Source organism: Pteronotus mesoamericanus, unplaced genomic scaffold, assembly GCF_021234165.1.
Source record: "Pteronotus mesoamericanus isolate MK-2021 breed Mesoamerican mustached bat unplaced genomic scaffold, CSHL_Meso_final contig_182, whole genome shotgun sequence".
Taxonomy (NCBI): Eukaryota; Metazoa; Chordata; class Mammalia; order Chiroptera; family Mormoopidae; genus Pteronotus; species Pteronotus mesoamericanus.
Window position 1 is genome coordinate 21,612,679 of NW_026555078.1, and position 24,361 is coordinate 21,637,039.

Consider the following 24,361-nt stretch of genomic DNA (forward strand, 5'->3'; position numbering starts at 1 on the left):
GGCTCACAAAGCACTGGGCAGGCAGGTAGCTAAAATGAGTTCAGCAGGCTTCACAGCCAAGGATACAGAGACATCTACGGCTACTCAGCTCTAGCTAACTATTGTCTTGAGGAAATACAGACAAAATAAAACACCACAATAATAAAATTAAACACTCTACTAATATAACAACTAAGTCTCCTAGCTAAATTTGGTACATGAGCTACAAATGTGCTACCTCTGCCACAACGGACAATGGCTACAAACTGTTCTGAGTCTAAACAACCTAGATTTAAAAAAACAGCTCTGGAAGGAGACTTGCTTCAGGGTGATGAAGACACAATACAAAATACAGATAATGTATTATAGAACTGTACACTTGAAACCTATATAATCTTATTAACAAATGTCACCTCAATAAATTCAATAAAAAAGTAACAAAACAAAACAAAAAAACCCCAGCTCTAGTTCTAACATATTTCGTGACTTTATCCAAGTTACATAGCCTGAGTCTCAGATTCCTTATGTACCCTATTGGGTTTTTTAAATGAAGTTCAGTAATATATGTGCTAAAAAAAAAAAAAAAAAAAAAAAAAAAGGTATCTATGTCAGCATCAGACGCTGAGGCATACAGATACAAAAAGGAAACATTAAAGGAGCAGCAGCAATTCAGCCCTCCCTTCCATCTGGCTGTGAGCTTAAATTATGTTTCAAACCCAGAAGGCCTGGTCTCACCTTTTGCCCCATCCCATACACAGGCTATCTTCAAAGCCTACCTCACACTTCATCCATACCTTTCCTTTCTACTTCAGGCCATTCTTTCCCCTGTCCTATGAAAGTACTTTCAGGACTGGAAGTAAAACCCGGGACAGGTCATACTGGTGAAATCCTGTTCCCCACAATGTAGCTGTTTTTCTCCCTAGATGTTTGAGCACTGTACACCTTATGCACTCTTTATGACAACCTGAAGAACCTATCTCCATTTTCACTGAACAATGCTTTCATCTACCTTTCCTTCCCCCATTAGTTAACATTTGTTCGAATAATAACAACTAACCAAAATGTCAAAATATATTAGCAAAAATTTCATTTCTAAGCAAATAGATTTGAACACAATATCTTATATCCATTCCAATGCTTTTCTTCTTTAAAGGGAAAAGTGAGTTACAAACAATCTAAGTTTTTTAAAGTATATTTTTCTTACCTAATTCTAATACAGGTATCCAAAACTATGTTTCTCCAAACAACTATGCTTGATTCTCTCAAAAAGACAAGTAATATTGATCTTAACACATATGAACGAATAACATTCACCATTTAAAGTTCTTGATAGCAATCAGGACTCTTAATTCCTTGAAACTTCTGAAAATCAAAAGACTGTTATTGTGCTTTTCTCCAGGAAAATGCACAGAGCTCCAAATTTTTGTATGCAACTTCAGGGAGTACTCCAGGATCTGCCGTGGATCCACATACCCAGGTTAAGAACTCTAGTGCTGAATATGAAGTTTGCTTCTATTATTAAATGTTATGCATCTTTTTAACAAATAACCTTCCTTAATAAGACCTTTAGTTCTGAGATTAATTGGGGGAAGCAGCTTCCCTTTACAACTGTGACTACTTTCTAGCAATCATCCTGACAGCTGACAAAAAAATTGCAAATTTCTTACCTCCGAGAAATTAACAGCCAAGGGAATGATTCCAGCCACGTAACATCCCACCAACATAGACAGAGACAGCAGACTAATGGAGATGAAATCATCCATTCTGCCCTCCTTTATTCTCCCACCACCACCAGACTAAAAATTTTCAGTGGCTTCAAAAGGTTCTTAAATGCGTGTGGTGATTCCAAGAGAACAAGAGGGACTTTCCAGTTCTTTCGTCCTCCCAACCAGCAGATGTGTTCACGAAGCACCTTTCTATTGAACGTACCTGGAAACAGCCCCTTTTGCTGATATTAGCACCAGAGAGAACTTTCAGCAATCTTAGGTCCCCAGAACCTGGGTTTTCAGATGCCAGTCACTGGATTCCGATGGCTTAACAACGATGGGAAAAGTCAATGGGGCAAATATGCTAATGAGCGATTTCTTCAGTGGTAGGAATGAGGGTGGCACAACGGGCCCACTCTTTCCACAGACAACGTTGCAGGTGGCAGCAGGAAAAAAGGAGGAAAATCCAAGCGAACTTGTTCGTTCTCCTGGCAACCCTAGTTCTTTGGGCCACCCTGCCAATGATCCTCCCAGGCTGGGACCAGCCCACCAGTCCCGGCAAACTCTCGTCCGAGTCTAGAATGAGGAAAGGAGTCCAGTAAGTCTATAACGAGAGGTCTTAGGGGTTCAGCAGCGAATCCGATACAAAGCTGTCTCTGCCCTATACCTGGCACTGCCCATATTACTCCACTCCACTGGGCTTTGACCCGGAGCTATCGATACTACAGCAGCCATGGCCGCCAAGTGGCACCCCTTCATTACATCCACTTCCGGATTTCCGCACCGTCCCCTCCTTTAAAATGGTACTTCCGGGTAACAACCGACCTATGGCCCAGGGTTCTTAGACTGCCGCCATTTTTTAGTAGGGCAAGTGAAACATGACTTGTGTCACTCTGTACATCCGTGATCGCTTTACCGTACGCCTAACAACGAGAGTATGGAAGACAGAGTTTTTTTAAAAATGATTTTTTTTTTATATTTCGAAAGATTCCCTGTGTATGTCATCGCCCTTATCCAAGATGGCTGAAACAGAGTCGGAATCTGCTCTAGCTGCCGGAAGTATGTGAACCTCTATGGTCCAAAAGGCTTTTTCGCGGTGAGCCTGTGACGACTTCCGGCGGCTCCTCTCGCGGGGGTTGGCTGTTGGCGGCAGTGTGGCTAAGCTCGTGTGAGGTGGTAGTGTCGGCGGCGGCTGCAGCGAAAGAGTTTGGCGCGATGGTGAGAAATACCTGAAGGGCTCCCCGAACCCCCAGCCTTCCGGGTGACCCCATCCCCGTATCTTTTTTATACAACCCGTCTAGCGGGAGCGCGCTGCTCCCTGGCTCTCCGGCTTGTAGGTCGACCCTTCCCCTTCCCGCCGCGGAGACGCTGGGCCTGGCACTAGGCCCCGGATCCCGGTCCCACCCTGTGGTTGCGCGCTTTCTCCGGGTGGCTGCTTGGCAGAGGCACATGCAGGGATGCTTCTTTTTCCCTCCAAACGCCCTAGCCTACTGTAGGAACAATGGCCGAGGGAATGTCTGAAAACCTGTTCCCAAAACTAACGGTTTGAATTTACTGCACTTAGGATGTGGGCCAGGAAAGGTCGTCTTTGTTTTGTAGAGTGAATTCGCAGCTGTTCCCTATTGTTTTCTGACCTCTACTTTTTTAGAAATATAACTTTTTCTCTTTTCCAAGACCCTTAGAAGCCTGATTTGGCGTTGCTCTCAGCCCTCAAGCCTGTTCTTACCCGTACTTACATTCTCTTGGGTGTAGAGGCTGAAAAGATAGGCCCAGCAGAGGGGCCAGGTTCCTTAGGATCTGACCCGGGAAGTAGTGCAGTGGGTGGGTAGGGTTTTTTGTTGGTTTGTTTTTTTAATCCACAGAAAGCAGATGCCCCCAGAGCTTAAGAGGTTATTTCAATTTTCATTTTCTGGTTGCTGCAGTTACTGTTAGCAAGTTATGCAGCTATTGTGAAGAAGGCACTTTTTCAGATTGTACTTTTCTGAATTAATGTATTTCAGTATTTGACCCAATGCCCCCGCCCCCCCCCCAGAGGATTAGTAACTAGAAAATTGGGGTTTCCAGTTCCTGTTTTGTCATAACCAGATGTGTGACTTTGGGCAAGTCATTTTACAGTATCTCTGCGTTTCCTTTCTCTGCTTTTTGTGTCACTATTTGATACTGTGTTAAAATGCTTGGATTAAAATCTGAAAAGGTGACAGCCGTTCACATCAACTCATTCTCGGACAAATATCAGTGATAATTCCCTATAGAATTAAAAATTGGAGTCCATATTCCATTACTGGTCCGAAAGTCTTACTTTTGCTTTATTGGAGATACAGTTTAGTTTCTCTCAAAGCTAATGAGCAAATTGTATGTATTGTAGTATTTCTTCCTCAGTAGAATTACTGAGAATTTAGGGTTCATGTTTGTAGCACAGCCATATTAGCGTTCAATTGGAACGAGTCATAGCTGCCTGGTTGAGAATAGAAATTTTATTAAGGTAATTTTGTATAAAATTTTTTCTGGTTATGTTTCACGATATTTTTCTATTGTGACAAATATATAAGTATATATTTACATTTGCCTAATTGTACTTATATTTTGTGTATACAGTAGAACCTTGGTTCTCAAATTTAATTCATTCCAGAAACTGTTTGAGAAGCAGTGTTCAAAAACTGAATAATTTTTTCCATTAGAAACAATGTAAATTGAATTAATCTATTCTAAACTCCAAATGATTCTGTTTTAACCTTTCTTATATACAGTACATGTATAATGTACTGTTTAATCTGTAAGTAAACACTTTAAAATGTATTGAATAACTGAAAATTTCACAAAAAAGAAATTAAATGTACAGTAAAAAGTTGAAAATTTTTGTACACATCAGAACTTACTTTTAATGTTGAGAGCTGTTGATGACTGAATATGGAGAGGAGGGATAGACGGATGTTACTGTTTGGACTGGGAGTGGGAGTCCCCTTCCGTGAAAATGTCAGGGAGCTGTTCTTCTGGAGTTTTTTCTTTTGTCCCTTTGCTTCAGGCTCACTGGGCCTCTCACTAAAAACGTATCCGGTGATTGTTTCTGCCTGCCTCTTAACACTTGCCTGGAGTGAAACACTACATGTCATTGAACAAGTTTATTGCATGGTTTGCTACTTCTTTGTCAGGGTGATATTTCTCAATAAAACGGTTGTGTTTCTCCAGATTTAGCAAGCATTTCCTTGATCGGAGAAGTAGGAATATCCTCCCTCCCCTCTTCTACCTCTTCAATTGCAAATGGAATGAATTAAGTTGGAGAACCCAGGTTACATTGTATCAACATGAAAGGGTTTTCAGCCCAAACAGAACAACCTAGACAGTTTTCTCTTGTGAACAGCTTGGTGAAGAACTGAGATTTGACTGTATGTGTTTATATTTTTTAAGTATATGTTTTGTATGGTCATTCTCCCAAGAAAGAGGACCATAAGGAAATCAAGGACTAAATCTGTCCAGAAGAAGGAAAAAAAACTATAAAACAAATATATTTGGCTTTTAATAAAACGAAAAGTTTCTGAAAATAGCTCCAATAAAAAAAAAATGACTAAAACTGGTTTAGAAGATATTTTGATCTTAAGCTGGTAACAGGAAAGCACTGCCACTTAAAAATAATCATTTTGATTATAGTTGTGTGTTTGGTCATTTATTCTTAGTAATTTTTACTTTTTGTCTTTGAGCAGTAAGAATTGAAAATAGATTTGCCATGAAGAATGTTATAGCATGATATGAATTTCTCAAATATGAGTTAGAGCCTTATACTGAAATCACAGTTTTCCCTTGCAGTCTCACACTATCTTACTGGTACAGCCTACCAAGAGGCCAGAAGGCAGAACTTATGCTGACTATGAATCAGTGAATGAATGCATGGAAGGTGAGTTTATATGCTAATCAAGGGGTAGACCTGTCTTTCCCCCTGACATTCACTATTAGAATAGATGTCATTTAAGAACTGGGTTTGGCCCTGGAGGGGTGGCTTAGTGGATTGAGTGCCAGCCTATGGACCGCAAGAACTGGGTTTGTTTTTTCCTCCAGAAATCTTAGATTGTTCATTTGAGCAGAGGAAGTAAATATTTAAGAATGTTAACAAATAAAAATTAGCTCACAGGATAAAGACAGATGCAACCAAATCAGTATAATTTGTTGTGCATATGATAAACTGACCCCACTCTGAAGGGAACTATTAGCCCTTAATGTTTCTTTACTTGGTGGAACATTAGATGAGAGCACGTAGATTAGATTGGCACAGATTGCATTTATCCTGACATTGAATTGTTACGTCACATAAGCCAGCTGTACCTGCCCTGTACCCTTTGTAGCAAATTGTCCGTTCTTTTCCTGTGAAGATCTTTTTTAATTCTCACTCAAGGATATGTTTATTGATTTTAGAGAGGATGGGGGGGGAGAAACATTGATCAGTTACCTCCCTTATGCACCCCAACCAGGGATCGAATCCACAACCTTGTGGTGCCAGGATGAGCCACCTGACCAGGACTTGTGTAAAGATTTTATAGTCACTGTTTTTGCTGCTAGGCATGTCCCTGAATTTATTGCTATCCAAAGTTAACTGGATTCTACATAAAATCTGTTCATTTAAAGCCAACAATAGGTAGACCTGTGGAAAAAAGTTACTTGTAATAATTATAGACAAATTCTAGATCGCTGACACTGTGCCTTCCTGGTTGCCATCAAATTCTGCTCTGATTTTTAAAGAAAAGCAAGGCTCTTTTCAGGTCCCTTTCTCTGCTGACATCCTTGCTTGCCATCTCGGTAGACTTTGTTTACCTGCTGCCTCAGGTTGTTGCCTTACCCATATTATGTTTGGTCTTTAATTCTGCAATACCCTGTGCTAACCTTCAGTGATTTTAGTGAAGCCCAGTGTCTTTTTGATTAGTACACTTTATTTCTAGAACAGTTTTAGATTTACAGAAAAACAAAGTACAGAGAGTTCTCATATATCTCCTCTCCCCCGCACCCTATCCCCACCACCACCACCACCACCAGTTTCCCCTATTAATAACACCTTGCATTGGTGTGGTACATTTGTTTACAGTTGATGAATCAGTATTGATACATCATCATCATCATCATTATTATTAACCAAAGTCCATATTTTACATTAGGGTTCATTCTTTGTGTTGTATAGTTCTATGGGGGGTTTTTTATTAATTGATTTTTTTTAAGGGGGGGGGAAGAAACATTGATTTGTTGTTCCACTTATATATGCATTTATTGGTTGATTTTTGTTTGTGCTCTGACCAGAGACCGAACCTTGGTGTATCAAAATGACACTAACCAGCTGAGCTATCCAGCAGTGGCCAGTTCTGTGGGTTTTGACAAATGCATAGTGTCTCATATCCACCATTATAGTATCAACAGAATAATTTCACTGCCCTAAAAATCTGCTGTGTTCCACCTACTCCTCCTTCCCCCCACCTCCAAAACCTCTGACAACCACTGATCTTTTTAATATCTTCATAGTTTTGCCTTCTCCTGAATATGGTTGGGAATATACAGTAAATGACTTTTTATCACTGAAAAATATTCCATTGTACAGAAGTCCCACAATTTGGTTATCCATTCACCTATTGAAGGACATCTTGGTTGTTTTCAAGTTTCGACAATTATGAATAAAGCTGCTATAAACAGTTCGTGTACAGGTTTTTGTGTGGGTATTAGTTTTTACCTCCTTTGGGTAATAGCAAGGAGTATGATTGTTGGAGCATATGGTAAGACTGTCATTAGCTTTGTAAGAAACTGAAACTGTCTTCAGAAATGGCTGTATCTTTTTGCATTCCTACCAGCAATGAATGAGAGTTCCTGTTGCTTTGCATCCTTGGCAGCACTTGGCGATGTCAGTGTTTTAGATTTTTGCCATTCTAATAGATGTATAGTAGTACCTTATTGTTTTAATTTGCAGGCTTCCTAAGATTTGCAATCTTGAGCATCTTTTCCAATACTTTGCCATCTCTGTATCTTTGGCAAGGTGTCTTAAGATCTTTTGCTCATTTTCTAATTGAGTTGTTTTCTTATTGTTGAGTTTTAGGAGTCCTTTGTGTGTTTTGGATAACAGTTCTTTATCACATATATATATTGCAACGATTTTCTTTCAGTCTGTGGTTTGTCTTTTCACTTTCTTAAAGCATAAAAAGTTTAAATTTTTATGAACTCCAACTTACATATTTGTTTCTTCTGTTCCTTACAGTTTTGGGGTCATTTCATACCTAAGAAGCCATTGCCTTATACAAAGTCATGAGGATTCTTACAAGGGTTTTATAGTTTTAACTCTTACATTTAGGTTTCTGAGCCATTTTGAGTTAATATTTATGTGTGCTGTGAAGTATGATTCCAACTTCATTCTTCTCTCTGTGAATATACAGTTTTCCCAGCACCTTTTGTTGCAAAGACATTCTTTTTCCATTGAATTGTCTTGGTACCCTTGTCGAAAAGCAATTGACCGTAAATGTAAGGGTTTATTGTGAACTCTCACATCTAGTCCATTGATTTGTATGCTGTCTTTATGCAGAAACATTACGACACAGTCATGATTGCTGTACTTTTATGTTTTGGAATTAGGAAACTCTGTTTTTGTTTTTGTTTTTTCCCAAGATTGTTTTGGCTATCCTGAGTCCCTTGTATTTCCTATCAAATTGAGGGTCAGTTTGTCAACTTCTGCAGAAACTCTGATTTTGATAGGGGCTCCATTGAACCTATAGATCATCTTGGGGAGTATATTACCATCTTGATATTAAATCTCCCAATCCATGAACACAGATATTATTCCTTTATTGAAGTCTTTACTTTCAGGACATTTTGTAGTTTTCAGTGTTGTTGTTTTTTTTTTTTAATCTTCACCCAATGACACCTTTTTTTTATTGCTTTGAGAGACAGAAACAGTGATCAGTTGCCTCCCATAGAGTGTCCCGACTGGAAATCGAACCCGAAACCCTTTGGTTCACCAGACGATACTTCAACTAACTGAGCCACATTGGCCAGGGCTTACATTTCTTTTATTAAGGGGGCGGGGAGGGGGGAGAGAGGGGGGGCGGGGAGAGATTGCTATTATACAGAGAGCTCTTTTCAGATTGTTTATTGTTGGGGTTATAAATACAATTGATTTTTGTATATTGATCTTATATCCTGCAGCCTTGCTGCACCCATTTATTCTAATAGATCTGTATGTGGTTTCCTTAGGATGTTCTGTATACGAGATCGTGTCATCTGTGAATAGAGATAGTTGCACTTCTTCCTTTCCAATCTGAATACCTGTAACTTCTTTTTCTTGCCAAACCCCCCTGGCCACCATCTCCAGTACATGGCTGTATACAAGTGACAAGAACAGATATTCTTGTTTTCTTCCTAATCTGAGTGGGAAAGCATACAGTCTTTCACTATTAAGTACAATAATAGCTGTAGGTCAGTGTAAGTACAGGCATACATAGGTAGTCATCAGTTTCAGAGTTCATCAAACCCTGTACCTGTGGCATCATGACAAGAAAAATCTGTTATAGTGCTAGGCACTTGCTCGGGACTCATTGCATTTGCTAGATAGAACTTGTATGAGTCATGGCGCAGCCCTGTGAGAGAAAATGCTTCATCGTTTGGTACTTGTTGGTTTCAGCACTCTTCACAAGTTCCAGCACGAATTAATGAGTACTAAGGTACCACTGTACTTGAAATGGGAATGGACTGAAATGGTTATGCTTGCTTTTGTAGGAACAAGAGAGGCATGTGTCACCGAATAAAAAATAATGTTCTCTGTAGATAATTAGGTTAATGGAGGCTTGTTATCAGTGGCTTTGATAATTTTATTGTCTTTTATTATATTTGAGTACTTATATACTTACTACATGTGCTAATGCTTTTTATGCATTATTTCACATAATCGCAACAGCTCTATGAAGATAGTGTTATGGAGTCAAGTCTCTGAATCCGGAGTCAAGGATCTTAGATACTCTACTGGGATAATTTCTTCCTCCTGAACAGTTTTGTTTTCTGGTTTTGGTTTTTTGTTGTTATGTGTGTATGGTGGTGGTATTTTTTGTATTGTATCAGAATTTGAAAACAAAATAGAAAAGCATCCATTTGTCATCTATCATTCCCAAGTGGTGGTTTTCTTTATTTTGGGGCATTAGGAATGTTTGTTTGTTTGTTTGTTTATTGGAAAAACCTGGTAAGACTCACAGTGTCCTCGCCTGTTTCAACCACTGTGTGACAAATCTTTAAAGTCCTTTTAGAGTCAGTGGCATGAAGTATTTTATCTTATTAAGGCACAAAATACCAGCACTTTGGTGAATTTATAAATTTTTGAAAAAGTCCTAGTGGTAACAGTTAAAACAAATTTGACCAACTTTCTTTTCCCAGCCCAAGTTTATGAATATGTATTGTGATACCAAGGTAAAACACGAATATCCAAAATACGCAATTGTAAGATCTTGGTTTCCCTCCTCCCCCCATTCTCTTAGGCGTTTGTAAAATGTATGAAGAACATCTGAAGAGAATGAATCCCAACAGCCCCTCTATCACATATGATATCAGCCAGTTGTTCGATTTTATTGACGATCTGGCAGACCTCAGCTGTCTTGTGTAAGTATTTACCACTATGTCTCTTAACATATTTTTCTATTGTTTATGCATCTGTTTGAGGTGATTTATAATATTAGGAGCGTGCTCTGTGCCTGACATTGATCTTTGCATTTTAACTACTAGGTAATACTTAGTATTTCATTTACATATGGCTCATAAATTAAGTTGGCAACATAAAGATAAAGGCACAGGAAAATCTAAAGAACTTTGTTAATTGATATAGTTAGTATACAGAGAGAATGCTAATTAAGAAGTTCAGAGTCCTGATTCTTTGTTCCTTAAACGGTCTTTTTTCTTAGTTTTTCTTCCCTTGTAGTCTTTGTCTCTAAAACAATTGGCTTTGGATTAAAACTAAGGTTATTTTGTCTCCATGACACTATTTTTAAAATGTAAATATATGCAGGACTGACATGGAATTTAATTTTAATCCTACCCTGTGTTAACCATGTATATTTTTGTATGTTAGAATGAGATTTTTAGACCCATATGTTTTCTGTTCTCAGAAATTCAAGTTAAAATTTTTTCTATGCCAGACGGCTGAGCTAGAAGTAAATATGTTTTTTCAGTGGTGAAAAATATGTAGGTCCTAATTTTAATATAAAAAGCTCAGAACTATGAGAGGCCAACAAAGCTGCAGTTACTATGTTCATGAGATGAGAGGAACTGTAGGCAGCCAGCAAGGAGGAGAGCGGAGGAATGGGATGTAGCTGGAGGAAGAAAGAAGGTGGGAGGAATACTGGTGAGTTTGTAGGCTGATGGTATATGATCTAGTAGAAAGGGAGAAATTGATAGTTTTAGGTAGGATCTTGGACAGTTTGTTAACAGTAAAGTGGGGAGTGCAGGCAGATGTGGAAGTTTGGGGAAATTGTTTTCTGATTGTTTTAGCTATCAGGAAATTTGGAACGATGGATACCATTGAGAGGTAAGGGTGAAGAGAAAGGTGTTGAAGGTTTGTGAAAAGAGGAAAGAAATAATCTAGGAGGGCGAAAAGGTTAGGGAAATGTGATTTATGGGGTATCTAATAATGGATTTAAATGAAATAAGTCATTGTGATAATGAGTTCTTCTCCAGTCACTCTTAACCTGATGGTTATAGGTAGGAATTGGCAAATATAGAGAGTTGAGGGTATATGAGGTCTGTCCACAAAATATCCAGCCATGTAATCATGAAAAATAGAAATGTTTATTGAAGAAGATAGAAGGAACATTGTACATAGGACAATGATGCCTCAGTCCCCTTCAAAGTAGGCACCCTGGGACCTCACACAGTTCTCCTAGTCACCATCAACTTCCCCATCATATTTTCCTGAATCTCATTAATGGTCTGAAATCTCTTCCTTTTCAAAAGAGATCTTAGTTTTGGGAAAAGCCAGAAGTAACAGGGCACCAAATCTGGGCTGTAGAGGGGCTGAGTTACCTGGGTGATTTGATGTTTCACCAAAAACCTCTGTACAAGATGTAATGCATGAGTAGGCTTATAGTGATAAAGCCGCCAATCACCAGTTGCCTATAGCCACAGCCTTCCAAATCACTGGTATAGTTTTCACAGAGGAATGGTCAAGCCTAACAGAATTTGACGCAGATTCGCTGCCCTACTTGCTCAGTCATTTTGAATGCAATGGCCACACAATACACATGCTCACTCAAAGGTTCTACCGCCCCCACTGACTAGTGCAGTGAAGTTGTTATTATTCATGCATACACAGTCCAGTCACTTGTTGGCTGCCAGGTTACATCAATACCGCACAGTTACGTTAACAATTGTTGGGCTTTTTCCAGACAGACCTCATATGCAAGGGAGTATTGTACAACGGACTGAATGACCATGAAATATAATTGGGGTTGGGGTGGGGTCGAGACAGAGGTATGATCAATTAATTATAGGTCCCGGGGCAGGGGGAGGTCAAAGGATTGTTGAAGTTGGACTCTTGGGAAGTAGTAGTGATCAAACAGTGAAATGCTTGCAGTTGGGATATTGAAGTTGCTGTTAATGACAAGGTGAAGGGATATGAAAGGAAATACATGCCAAGGAAATGAAAGAGATAAGATCACTAAACGAGAAGAGTTTGAGGAACTAAGAGGCTCAGATGTTGGCAGAATTACCTACTGGATATGAAATCACTGAAAACACATACTTACCAGGGAGCTTTGTTTTTACTCACTGCTGTATCCCCAGTGCTTAGAATGGTATCGGGCACGTAGTTAATACTAAGTAAATACTGGTTGTATAAATGCATGTCACCCATATAATTTGAGGTATAGCTTTTGGAAATTCTTGGTAATTTTCCTTTTCCTGTGTTTACATTACAGCTATATTCTGAATTGGTAGGATGGTTTAACAAAAGTGAAAGAATCTGACTTACGTCATGCTAAATTTTGCAGTGTTCATATGCATACCATGACTTTATTTTTTAAATGAATTGCTGACTTTATTTTTAAAATTAATGGCTGTTACTCTGATTTTATAAAAAGTACTTGTTGAGACATCAGGTATCTTAATCCTGAGGCTTTGAGACATGGCATTCATTCTCAACAGAGGGAGAGTTACTTAAAACTAAGGATCATGTTTTAGTCACCTTTTGAGAGGTGGTGGTTAAGAGTTAGCTGGAGTTTCGGAAGCAGTCATAGCTCAGTCTGAATGCTGACTCTGTCACTGTCTGTCTGCCTTGGTCAAGTTAGCTTAGTATTGCTAGTGCTCAATTTTCTCATTTGGAAAATCAAGATAAATTTACCTCACAGGACTGACTCCCTGCGAGGATCCAGTGCTTGCTTAGCACAGCAGTGTTAGCTAGATAGCAGGAACTCCATTTTTAAACAGATTGACAGTCAGGCCAGGGTTTTGGTTTTAATTACAGTGAGTCAATTGGTTCTTTAAAATTTGCCACATTTCAAATGATAATAAATTTTAAATACCAGAACAAAGTTAAATTGTACTGTTAACTAATGAAGAGGTGTTGTGCTGGGTTTTTTTTCACAGTGAAAATTACACAAAGAAAAAATAGTTTTAAGAGACACCACTCTTAAGTATGTCAATAACAACAGAACATTTCTTTGTCATTAAATGTAAACCAGAAACTACCTCTAGCATGCTAAAATGATTTCTAGTATTTGCATCATCATTAGTCTGTCTGAAAAATTATAAATAATAGCTTGTTTCTGTTTATAATGTTGAAACTTTTTTGGCCTCTGAAAACTTTCAGAAGAATCAAATTTATGATTTAGAATCATCTTTCCCATATGACTTTATTATATCCCTTTTGTTACTTGAATATTCAGGAGAAATACGGTATTGTTTCCACAAAGTCCACCCATTGTCATGACACTTCTTATGACAGTTAGCAAGCACATCCTGCCCCTCTCCTTATTTGGGGATTGTGACTTAGGCTGTTTACTCCTTAGACCAGGAATTGAGTAGAATTTTGGTTTGTAAATTAATTTTGTACTTGTTTCTATTAAGTTTACTTGACAGTGACATAGGACTTTTTATATGATGAAAATCACAGCCTTTTGAATACGGAGGGTGTTTTTTGTTTAGAAACAAAAGGGACATTTTTATCCCTAGTTATTGTGATGAGGAAGTACCCCTTAGTTATTGTGATGAGGAAGTACCCCTAATCAGGAAGACACCAATAGCAGTGCAGACAGTGGTTGATTTCACCACTCATTCCCACAGATGCTGCTTTTATAGACCTGCCTTCACTGAGCGTAACACTAGGCTAAACGATTGGTCTGTGCCAACAGCTTGGGATTTTATAAATGTATGTAACATTTAATTGTGTCATTTTCAAGCACCAGTTAACAACCATCAACACACAGCTTTCCATAAAGAAAGCCTTATTACTTTTTCTTAAGTTGGAAAATAGCCTGCAAGTTGATGGATTCCTAAATGTTCACTGCCAAAGTGATCTTGTTGGGAGAGAATGGTCTAAATAAGACTTTCCCACCCACATATACCTGTTCTGAAAAATTGTTCCTTTTTGAGTTCTTTTCCTGGGTTAATATAAATATTGTAGTCTGTTCTCCCATACTTTAAAGTAGACTAGATTAATACTTATCTAATTAGGAAGCATGAAAAGAGGATATTTAAAGAAAATTGTTTTATTTTTTGGAATTTTCTTATTGTAACAAAAGGACATTTGTAAAAACCCAAATGTTTCTTCCTGTTTGGTTAAACATTTTGTAAAAGTAGAAAGCTTGTGCATTTTTAATAAACCATTCAGGGGAATAATGTGCCAATGCCTTTGGGTGTTGTTTCTCTTGCCAAAAATCGGTTAACAGTAAGGAGGACTCTGCTTGGGAGTGTTTAAGCTTCTACCTCTTTCCCAAAGTCACTTAGCTAATAATAAGCAGCTGTGCTTCTTTAAGCCTTGGTTTCCTCCTTTATAAAAGGATAATAATTGTATCTACTCTCGCAGGGTTGTAAAAAGGATTAAGTGAGTTGATTCAGATAAACACTTAAAGCTACACCCAGCAGTTGGCAACTTCTTAATAGGTACAGTATTTATGTAACTTTCTGCTGAGAAGCTAAAAAAATGAAACTTGGATAAAATGAAACAATAATTGATAAATTAGATATTTTGTTTTCCTAGGACAGCAATTTTCAACTTTTTTCATCTGGTGGCACAGGAAATAATACCTTTTTTTTTTTTTTTTTTTTTTTTTGCTGATCTGACAAAGAAATAGGTATAATTTTGATTCATTCACTTTGGACAGCTATCGTTGTATTGGCTGTTGTCATTTTTCCTTTGACAATCTGTAAGGGAAGTGGGGTCAATGGCCTGACTAAAATAGTCAGGTATTGCATGTTTTAAAGTTCTTGCAGCACACTGTTTGAAAATCTCTGTCCTACAGTATCCCTAAGGTATTATCTTTTAGGCAGACTGCATTTTTGCCTCTCAGATGCCATGCAGTGTTTCCACCAGATGGTGCACATGGCTTTGAAACACTGGGATGTGCCTTATGTTTGTGCAGTCTTTTAGGATTTGTTTGGGGGTTTTTTTTATACCCCAAAAACGAATTTATTTCCTGCCCGGCTAGATTTCAGTTGTAGGTCAGGTGAATGTTTCTGTTTTTTGAGTCCTCTAAAGATATCTTGAGTGATTTGCTATTAAGTGATAGTTTGGACTCCTAAAGCCCTAGAGTCCCATTGGAATTTCATTGCTAATGCTAGTCCTGACCCTTCTCATATAAGAGCCATTTTGGAGCTTGTTATGTCTTCTAATAATTTTCCATTGGCCTCTAGCATTTATTATTTTGAAAAGCAAATCTTAAAATATAGGTGAGAAGATTTCTTAATGTGGATACATTTTGGGAAAGAAGTCTATGGCAGTAATAACTATATTTTTTGTTATATGTTTTTAAAGGTTTTTTTAGTTAATTCAAAATAAATTTAGCAAATCTGAAATTGTACTGGTGAGTGGTTTTTGTGTTTTAGTTACAAAAGGTGCCATAAAAATAGTATGCAGGAGAACACGCTGTTTCTGGTCATACTCTTTAAAGAAGTAGGTGGATAAACAGGTTGACCATTTAACTTAAGATCTGAAGGCCTTGGTTTCTTTTTCTGCTATAAGATAGTACTAGGTGATAAGAAGTTCATTTTGCTTAAAAATTCAACAGTTACATAATTGGCTGTTTTACATTTTTATTATGTTCATGTATGAAGATGTGTATATCTGTGCCATGACTGGGCAGTTATAATTTGGGTTTTTTGTTTTTTGTTTTTTTTTTAATGACAATAATTGACCATTATAACATTGCCTACTGCTTTTTTTTCCCTCAGTTACCGAGCTGATACCCAGACATACCAGCCCTATAACAAAGACTGGATTAAAGAGAAGATCTATGTGCTCCTTCGTCGGCAGGCCCAACAGGCCGGGAAATAGTTGTGCTGGAAGCATTAGAGGGTTGGGGGTGGGCATGGAACACAGGTGTGTACAGCGATCTGTAGTGGAAGTTTTGTATTATAGTAACCTGTTCCATTTTGGTACATGCTAGTCAGGATTGCGCATGTTAGATGAAATGTGAGGGCCTTGTTCAATTGGAAACTCCCATCACCCCCCTTTTCTTTTTTTTACTTAAACATTGTTATGATGATTTTGAAGGGTTTTTCTCTGTCAGGTAATAATTCATACTGCTTTATAACATTTACTGTACTAACCCTTCCTAAAGTTGGGGTGGAGGGTGGTGACACAGTTTAGTTCTGTCCTAAGATAAAGTCTTAGTGCAAAATAAATAAATGTTCTTTAGTTATATTTTTCCCCTGAGTGATTTTTTTTGTCTCTGAACATTGAATATTTTTGTGAAACATTATCAGCTTCAAAACTGATAGACTGCTACAGAATTTCAATGTTGCTGTGATTTATTTGAAACTCAAAGGTTTAACCTTACTTTTCTAGCCTTGTAAGTAGATCTCATTTGTAAATCCAAGGTTGGTACCTACTGTGGACACAAATGTTACAGAAGACTTTGCAGTGGCATGGCTGGTTAGCAGCAGCCAGGTTAGTTCCTTAGCTTTGCTTGCTATGGGAGTTCCTTGTGCCCTTCACACAGCCTTCAGCAGCTAAATGCTGCTTACCACTCTTGTATGGCAGTGTAAAGTATGAGGGAGAGACCACAGAAAAGTGCAAGATAATCTTGCTTTTAATGTAGAGTGTGGTCATTTCGTGACTTGAACATACACTATATTGTATCTCCAGTCAAGTGTATGGGCATTTCCTGATTCTGCTATTGTGACTGATAGCCAATAATATCTTTATGCAGTGGAAGTTTTGCAGGTTTTCTGGAGACTTCAAGAGTGCCTATAGTCCCCTTGTCCCCTTGTCACTTCTGCATTCTTTTGTTTTATGCAGAACCAAATTTTAAGTATTTCTAGGTGCTCACCTTTTTTACAGAATATTTATTCTGTTAATGTCATCACTGTATCAAAGGATTATTAAAATCAGGGTGCCTGCCCCGGCTGGTGTGGCTCACTTGGTTGGAGAAATGTCGCATAAAACCAAAAGGTTGTGTGGGCTTGATTCCTGGTCAGGGCTTGTGTGAGAGGGGACAAACCAGCGTGTCTCTTCCTCTCTTCCCCTCTCTCTAAAAATAAATAAAACCTTTTTTAAAAAAGAAATAGATCCAAAATCAGATTGTCCTACTTTTCACTTGTCTTATTAATACAGTTTTCTCTAACAGATCTTAGCCTTTTTTTTTTTTTTTTTTTTTTTTAATACTGTAGAGCAAATCTGGAGGGAATGGAATCCCTTGATTATTAGACACAGTACAGTTTCTGATATTGGACTTAACTAAGGAAAGTAGAGTTTTCTGTGGAATGCGAGAAAACGCCTGGGTCCTAGATGTTGGGTGATGAGAGTGAAAAGGAGGGGAGCCATATTTTGAATCATTGTATAAGGTTTAAGGAAGAATATGACTGGGATAAATATGGAGAAATACACATTTAACTGTCTAGTATTATACAGAAGAGGAGAAGTAGCCTTTTAATTGTCAAGGTGAAATCTGATGAAACAGTGGTGTGGCCAAGCTATAGCCGCTGTTCCCATGTTCAAGTCGGGGTATTGATTGCATGGCTTCCCCACCCACAAGTAAAGCAGGTTTGTTTTCTGTTTATAAAGTGATATTTTTTGCTCCTATGTAAAGGTGAAACATACCAAATTACAAAATTCCTGATTCTCTTAACACTAGGTTTTATATACCTGGAAATTTCTAAACTGTTCGCTGGCAGTGCTGTGCTGCTGCTTGCTTTTAGCATTCTACCTAAGAGATCCTAGGAGTATGAAAGGGAGATCTTAAGTGTCTCACTTCACTTGCAGTTCTCTGGCTTAAAATATATTAGCAACTCACTAAATGTTTTAGGCATTGTTTGGACAGGTTGTGTATCTTACTCTTGTTGCTGGGTGTACGTGGTGGTGAACTGTTTTTACTTTCAGCAAGGGATGAGCAGACTTCTTTACTCTCCTGAAAGCAGGCCATGCTTTGGATTGGAAGAAGGGGCAGGGCAGTTACTATGCCATCAGCTTCATATCAGCATGGCCCACTCTTTATCAGGCTGTTTTTGAAGTTTGGAATAAAAATCAGGGTTAATATAAGAACTGTTTAATAAATATTGCTCTATTTGTTAGAGATACATTAGAAGAAGGAATATTTATAAGCATAATGGTACTGGCATTACCGTTTAGGCATAGCGTTTACTGCTTAGGAAACATTTTACATAATCATCACAGCAGCAACCCTTTGAGGTAGGAAATAGTTATTCCTTTATTAATGGTGAAAAAAATAACTTCACATTCAAGTGATTGACCCAGTTAACACAACAGTACAAAAACTGCCAGATGATCTTGAAGGGTGTTGGGAGCCCCACAAAACTAATTGTGAGGTAAGTAATGAGTCTCTGATGCCTAGCAAAGGAAACTTTTTAGACGATACCTGCATAGGTCACATTTGTCACCAGTTTGCTTAAAAGTATATGGACACAGAAGACAGCCCACCGACCCAGCATTAAGTGTTTCTCTTACATGGGAGTAAGTAGTCCTCGGGGCAGTTCACACAACCATCCGAGAACTATTTTCTGCATGCGACAAGAATTGATAGCTCAGGTACAAGAGATAAGGCAGCTAAGTTCAAGAGCTACCCTGGCTTAGAAGCCTTGTGTATACCAGGAGCCATCTTTTCTTGTAATTACTCTATAGACATAGCTTGTAGGTTGCTGCAAGAGACATGCTCCAGTCATGAGGCACCACATTCAGAGAGACAAAAGATCTGTCTTCTCACCTGGTACTCAGAGTTTTCTCTCAGTCTAGGTATAAATTATCCATTAGAAGTCATTTTTACCTTAGGCAACCTTGCCTAGTAATACACAGCCAGAGCTAGAAAGAGAACCCAAGACCAAACTTGTCCATACAGCCAGAGTTCTGTTAACCCTGCATCCACAAATATTCAAGTGTGAGGTGCCACATCTAGCTGGCTTCATGAAAGAGGAAATATCTGAGCTGGGCCTTGAAGAATGGCTAAAATTTGAAACAGGAAAACAGGACAGGAGTAATAAGGGGATAGGAAAGAGCTGAGGGTGTTTGGGGAACAGCAAGTAAGCCATCATGGCCGGAATACAGTGAGTAGGAGAGATGGAACCTTGTGAAGCCACAGGGTTTAATTTCAAGAAGATTAAAGTCACTGCTCTGTGTAGATTAAATTGGAAACAATGTAATGTCCCAGAAGCCAAGTCAAGTGTGACGGGTAAGATGAACTATAAAAAGGCAATTTGTACTTAAAAAGTAAGGGAAATGGAGTAAGTATAGCCAAGGAAGGCAAAATCCACAGGAAACTAGGAAAGAAAAGAGTGGTGATATGGAATGGTAAGTTGGACAGATTTTTTTTTTTTAATAAAGACAATATATGTAAATAGAGGAAGGGTCTAAGATATAAAAATGTAATTGGATAATTAATGGTTAAAAATTGCAGGGCCAGCTGGAAAGGGAAAATGTTTAGTGTATGATGGAATAATGAAACTCAAGAGAAATTGAAATGGAAAGTTGAGAGGGTTGTGTTAGATGTTTTCATTCCATTAAATGGGTAAAATAGGTCACCATTTTTTTTTTTTAAGATTTTATTTATTTTTAGAGGGAGGGAAAAGGAAGGAGAAAGAGAGGGAGAGAAATATCAATGTGTGGTTGCGTCTTGTGTGCCCCCACTGGGAACTTGGCCCGCAACCCAGGCATGTGCCCTGACATGGATCACAAAGGATTGAACCAGCAATCCTTTGCTTTGCAGGTCAGCGCTCAACCTGCTGAGTCGTAGCAGGCAGGGCAGGTCACCATCTTTGAGAAAGAAAGGAGGGAGTAGCTATATTGGGGACTGTGAAGATGGTGGGGAACACTTGGAACAAATGTGGGCAGGTTAACATTTTTAGTGGAATTAATCACATCTTGTGACTTCCCCCAGAAGCACTCAACCAATGAGTGCTTTTTATTTAGTAAAAATAATAATAAAATGACCACTTAATGGTGACCTGTGCTGTACTATACAGAGGTACTTGAATGCCTTATATTTTGTATTAATTCCTGTATATCAATTGTTATAACTGTAGAAATAGTGCTTTAAGAGCAGTTGTGCAGGTCTCTGGCTCAAGAGGTCATTCTTTCCACTCCAAGCAGTGGATTCCAAATATGGCTCTGCCAGCTGGTATCCCACGGTCACTTGGGAGGCTTTTTAAAAACCAGATTCCCAGACCCTTCCTCTGGATTAGGGGTCAGCAAACCTTTTCTGTAAAGGGTCAATAGTAAATACATTAGCCTGCAGGTCACACTTGGTCTCCTCTGTCACACGTTCTTCTTTGTTTTTTATAACCCTTTGAAGATGTGAAAACCATTCTTAGCCTGCCATGCACACAAAAAATAGACTACAGGCTGGATTTGGACTGTGGGCTGTAGTTTGCCAACTCCTGCTCTAGAGAATCTGATTTAGTCCACCTGGAGTAGGACCTGGGGAAATGAGAATTTTGTATAAGCTCCCCAGGACTTTATTTCTATCCCTCATAGAGTGAGGAACAGACTTAACAGCTGGAAAACAAACTAAGTGGAGGGACTTCTTCAGACATTGCACAACAGGTAGCCCAGAGACAGAGAGGGGCTGAGCTGCAGTCATGAGGACACCTGGGAGGGAGAAGTTGGGAGAAGCTAGAGGATGGTCTAGGGGGAATTTCAGCGATAGAAACCTTAGCGGGGCCTAATTTCTTAGTGATTCACTTCTGCCTCCTCCATTATACTATTTGACTTGTAGGCCTGATCTAAGAAAGATGTTTTAACTTCAAAGGCAACAGTGAGCTTTTCAGCTACATTTAGAGATCCTGTGTCAACTTACCTAGCTGCACTCTTTTCTATTTGGTAATTATGTGTTTCAACTGGATGTTCAATTTGAGACATACTGTGAAGAGCTTGGTTTAAAAGCCTTCGCTATGCCAAAGGTAATTTTCTTTATGCTTTTCAAGAGAGTAGGGAGAAGGCTAATGAGGACAGATTACATCACTTAACTGAGACAGGCCCCGTAGCCTTGTCAACAGATGTTTGAATTTAAGACCAGCCGACTGTAATTTAAGAGAAATAGGATCGATCATGGTGTCTTCCTTGGAAGCCTGAGGTTGGAGGGGTTGCCATGGTAATGCTAACTCCTACCTTCACCTACAGCATTTTGGGGGAGTACCTACTCTGTTTCAGGACCCCTTGGGCTTGGCCAACTACGTTGCCCCTCTAGTCTTTGGGAAAAAGAGGATGGTTGAGCCTTTCAGTACCTGCTACAGGATAAACCAGCAACGCTGGGCCTCTTCTCCCCAGTGGCCCTGGCCCTTCTGGAAAGAGCTTTGTCCTTGACACTGTCTGCGAGGCCAGATGCCTGTCAGAGGCCAGGTCGCTTCACTTCCTTCCAGCCATGAAGCCATTCCAGGAAGGATTACCACCATGCTCTCCGCATTTATTTAAAAAATCCCAGCAAGAAGTTGCAGTTGGGAGAGAGAGGAGATTGCTTCATACTCCTTTCAAAGAGGTGTTAGGAAAGGATTTGAAGGCATAGGTACTAAAAGGATGTGGAGGGCAAATGCTCATTAGCAAGAGGTCCTGATGCAGCTCTCAGGAATTTAGTGGAAAGGCTCAATAGCCCACTTGATAGCTTCTCTGAGCCGGGCTCTCAAGGATCTAGTCAATGCTTGGGCTGAGAATGCCCCCACTCCCTCTTCTGTATAAAAGGCTACTGACCAAACCTAAACAATGGAGTATTAGAGCCCTGTGTGACCTGTGTGTGAACAGCGACCACCTCTGTAATACTGACCAGCAATTTCTGCAACAGACCAGCCTGCATACTGCATTATACAGTTTTTATAAAAGATGCTGTATTACCACTTCAACACACCACCCAACAGTGAGTCAGCATGGAGCTTGCTGTCCTGAGAGTCTATGGGTCACTTGGGGTCCCTCACATGGTCAGCCTTCTCACCGCACCAGGCCGCTCTGCACAGACATCTCCCCCTGGTTGGTCCTCTGACTCCCCACTCTGGGCGACTATGCATGGGGGTGCCCTTCCCATCCTGCTGCTCCACGGAGATGATTTCACATGGCAAATGTTCGTCTGACTGGCTGCCCTAATAGCAGTTGTTCTATTTACATCTCATTTTCAGTGTTTAACTTAATCCTCAGGACAAACATAGAGCTCAATCAGTGATCATTATTATTATAAAATAAGTGAACTTTAGAGTTTTGTGCACTTTCCTGTAGATGTATACTTTAATACAATTTATTTCCCAGAAATATCTAATACTGTTGTTAAAACAACTCTACCAGAAAGAAGTCTAAAAATTCCTGTTACCACAAAATTGCCCCTGCGCCTTGGTGGAGGTGCAGACGGCAGCTTGGCCGCTATCTGATCAGAGAAGGAAATTTGTTCAAGTCCCAACACTTCTCTGTTCTTTAATGGGTTGTCCTTGTAGCACTGGGAAATGCCAGATGGTTGTTAAAAACTGAGGGTTGCTGGTTTGTTTGTTTTTTTAAAGATTTACTTAATTTGAGAGAGGAGAGAAGGTAGGGAGGAAGAGAGGGAGAGAAACATCAGTGTGTGTGTGTGGTTGCCTCTCACACGCCTCCAACCAGGGACCCAGCCAGCAACCCAGGCAGGTGCCCTGACTGGGAATTGAACCAGTGACCTTTTGGTTCACAGGCCAACACTCAATCCACTGAGCCAGACCAGACAGGGCTGTTTGGGGGGTTTTGTTTTGTTTTATTTTGTTTTAACTTCTCTATTAGGCTACTTCAAGAAATGTTTTAAACATACGCATATCGGTGCATCTGAGTGTGGACATAACCTTGCCTTGCTTGATCCTTTCCCTTTTTCAAGGCGTTTGTTTGACACATTATTGCTGTTAGAGGTCAGGGGGAAGGTAGTACAGGAGCCAACTCCGCTCTCCAGTATAAGATTTCGTCAGTATTAGGTGTTTTAGGTTTGACAATGAATGGTATTGTTATTTTGAAAGAGTATGTGCTGAAATATTTACAGATAAAATGACATAATATCTATGATTTGTTTCCAATGAAACAAGATTAGCCATAAATTGATAGTTGTTGAAACTGGGTGGTATTATCTCTGTACTTTTTTATATGTTTGAGATTTTCCATAGTGAAAAGTTGTTTGTTTGTTTTTTTAAAAGAAGGGATTGCTGATGCAGTTATTCCTGTGTTGACGGCTGCAGGGCTATAACGCTGAAGCCAGTTCGATCGTTTTGGAGGCGGGTGAGCAGCACTTGCCCCTTCCCCCTTTCAGCGCTTCTCCATGTGTTTACAGCATCTTGGGTTCACGACTCCATTCCACCTGGATACTCTGCTCAGCTCCCTCCCTGCAGGCTGAGCTCAGAAGAAGGAATGAGGCATTCTCAAAGCAGGACATATTTGGGTCACAAAAGAAGACTTTGCGCTATACTATTTGGCTACTCAGGCAGCAGGAAGTTGAAGGAACTTAGAGAAGCCAAGCCTGCAGTGAGGCTGGCGTTCTGCAAGCCTGGAACAGCAGGGGATGTGTGGAGCCGCTGAAGCTGCATTTCTGACACATGCTAATAAGCTTCGCCCAGGGATGTAAACACAGCACTTCAAACTAAATTCTGGTGAAATTTAACAACCTTTGCTTAACCGTCTCCCTAGACTGCTTCTGACTGGACACAGAATGCCAAACTAGAAGTGGGCAATGCCCACCTCTGACAGCTTTCTGATGCCAGTTTTTTTAAAGCTCCGCCATCTGAGCTACCCAGGCCCCAAGGAGATGATAATGCCATTTTTTTTTAAAGCTGCCGTTTATGCCCAGCCTCCGCGTGGGCATATCCAAAGGAGAAAAGCAAATGTGTTTTCTGAATACCCAATTTCAAGCTTCTCAACTCATCTCTATAATCTTCCCCAGTCTGGCTGGGAAGTAAGCTGTCAGACGGGGACCCTGGAGAACTGCGGCCTGAGTCAGGAGGACTCATTAGGCTGACACTTGACAGCTGGTTTTGTCATGCTAACTTTAGACTCTTCCTAATCAAGGACCACCGGTCCCTGAGGCAGTTGTGAT

At 39.5% G+C, this 24,361-nt stretch overlaps 2 protein-coding genes across 2 annotated transcripts in view; one reads left to right on the top strand and one right to left on the bottom strand.

Annotated features, from left to right (window-relative positions):
- SLC39A9 (solute carrier family 39 member 9) overlaps positions 1-2,441 on the bottom strand; it is a 40,954-nt gene extending 38,513 nt beyond the window's left edge. The window contains exon 1 of the mRNA XM_054567370.1: positions 1,647-2,441. Within this exon, the coding sequence (XP_054423345.1) occupies positions 1,647-1,742 (96 nt within the window). The 5' untranslated portion in view covers positions 1,743-2,441. The remainder of the gene's footprint in view (positions 1-1,646) is intronic.
- A 356-nt stretch (positions 2,442-2,797) lies between these two features.
- ERH (ERH mRNA splicing and mitosis factor) lies at positions 2,798-16,534 on the top strand. Its single transcript, XM_054567373.1, has 4 exons — positions 2,798-2,903; positions 5,487-5,574; positions 10,166-10,286; positions 16,065-16,534. Exons 1-4 carry the CDS (start codon positions 2,901-2,903, stop codon positions 16,165-16,167), a joined length of 315 nt encoding a protein of 104 aa, XP_054423348.1. The 5' UTR covers positions 2,798-2,900; the 3' UTR covers positions 16,168-16,534.
- Positions 16,535-24,361: the final 7,827 nt, after the last annotated feature.

What these genes read in the sequence shown, in the direction of transcription:
- ERH (XM_054567373.1), top strand. An exon ending in AGTGAATGAATGCATGGAAG is followed by an intron (nt 5,575 to 10,165) that starts GTGAGTTTATAT and finishes CCATTCTCTTAG; the next exon opens with GCGTTTGTAAAATGTATGAA. An exon ending in GCAGACCTCAGCTGTCTTGT is followed by an intron (nt 10,287 to 16,064) that starts GTAAGTATTTAC and finishes TTTTTCCCTCAG; the next exon opens with TTACCGAGCTGATACCCAGA.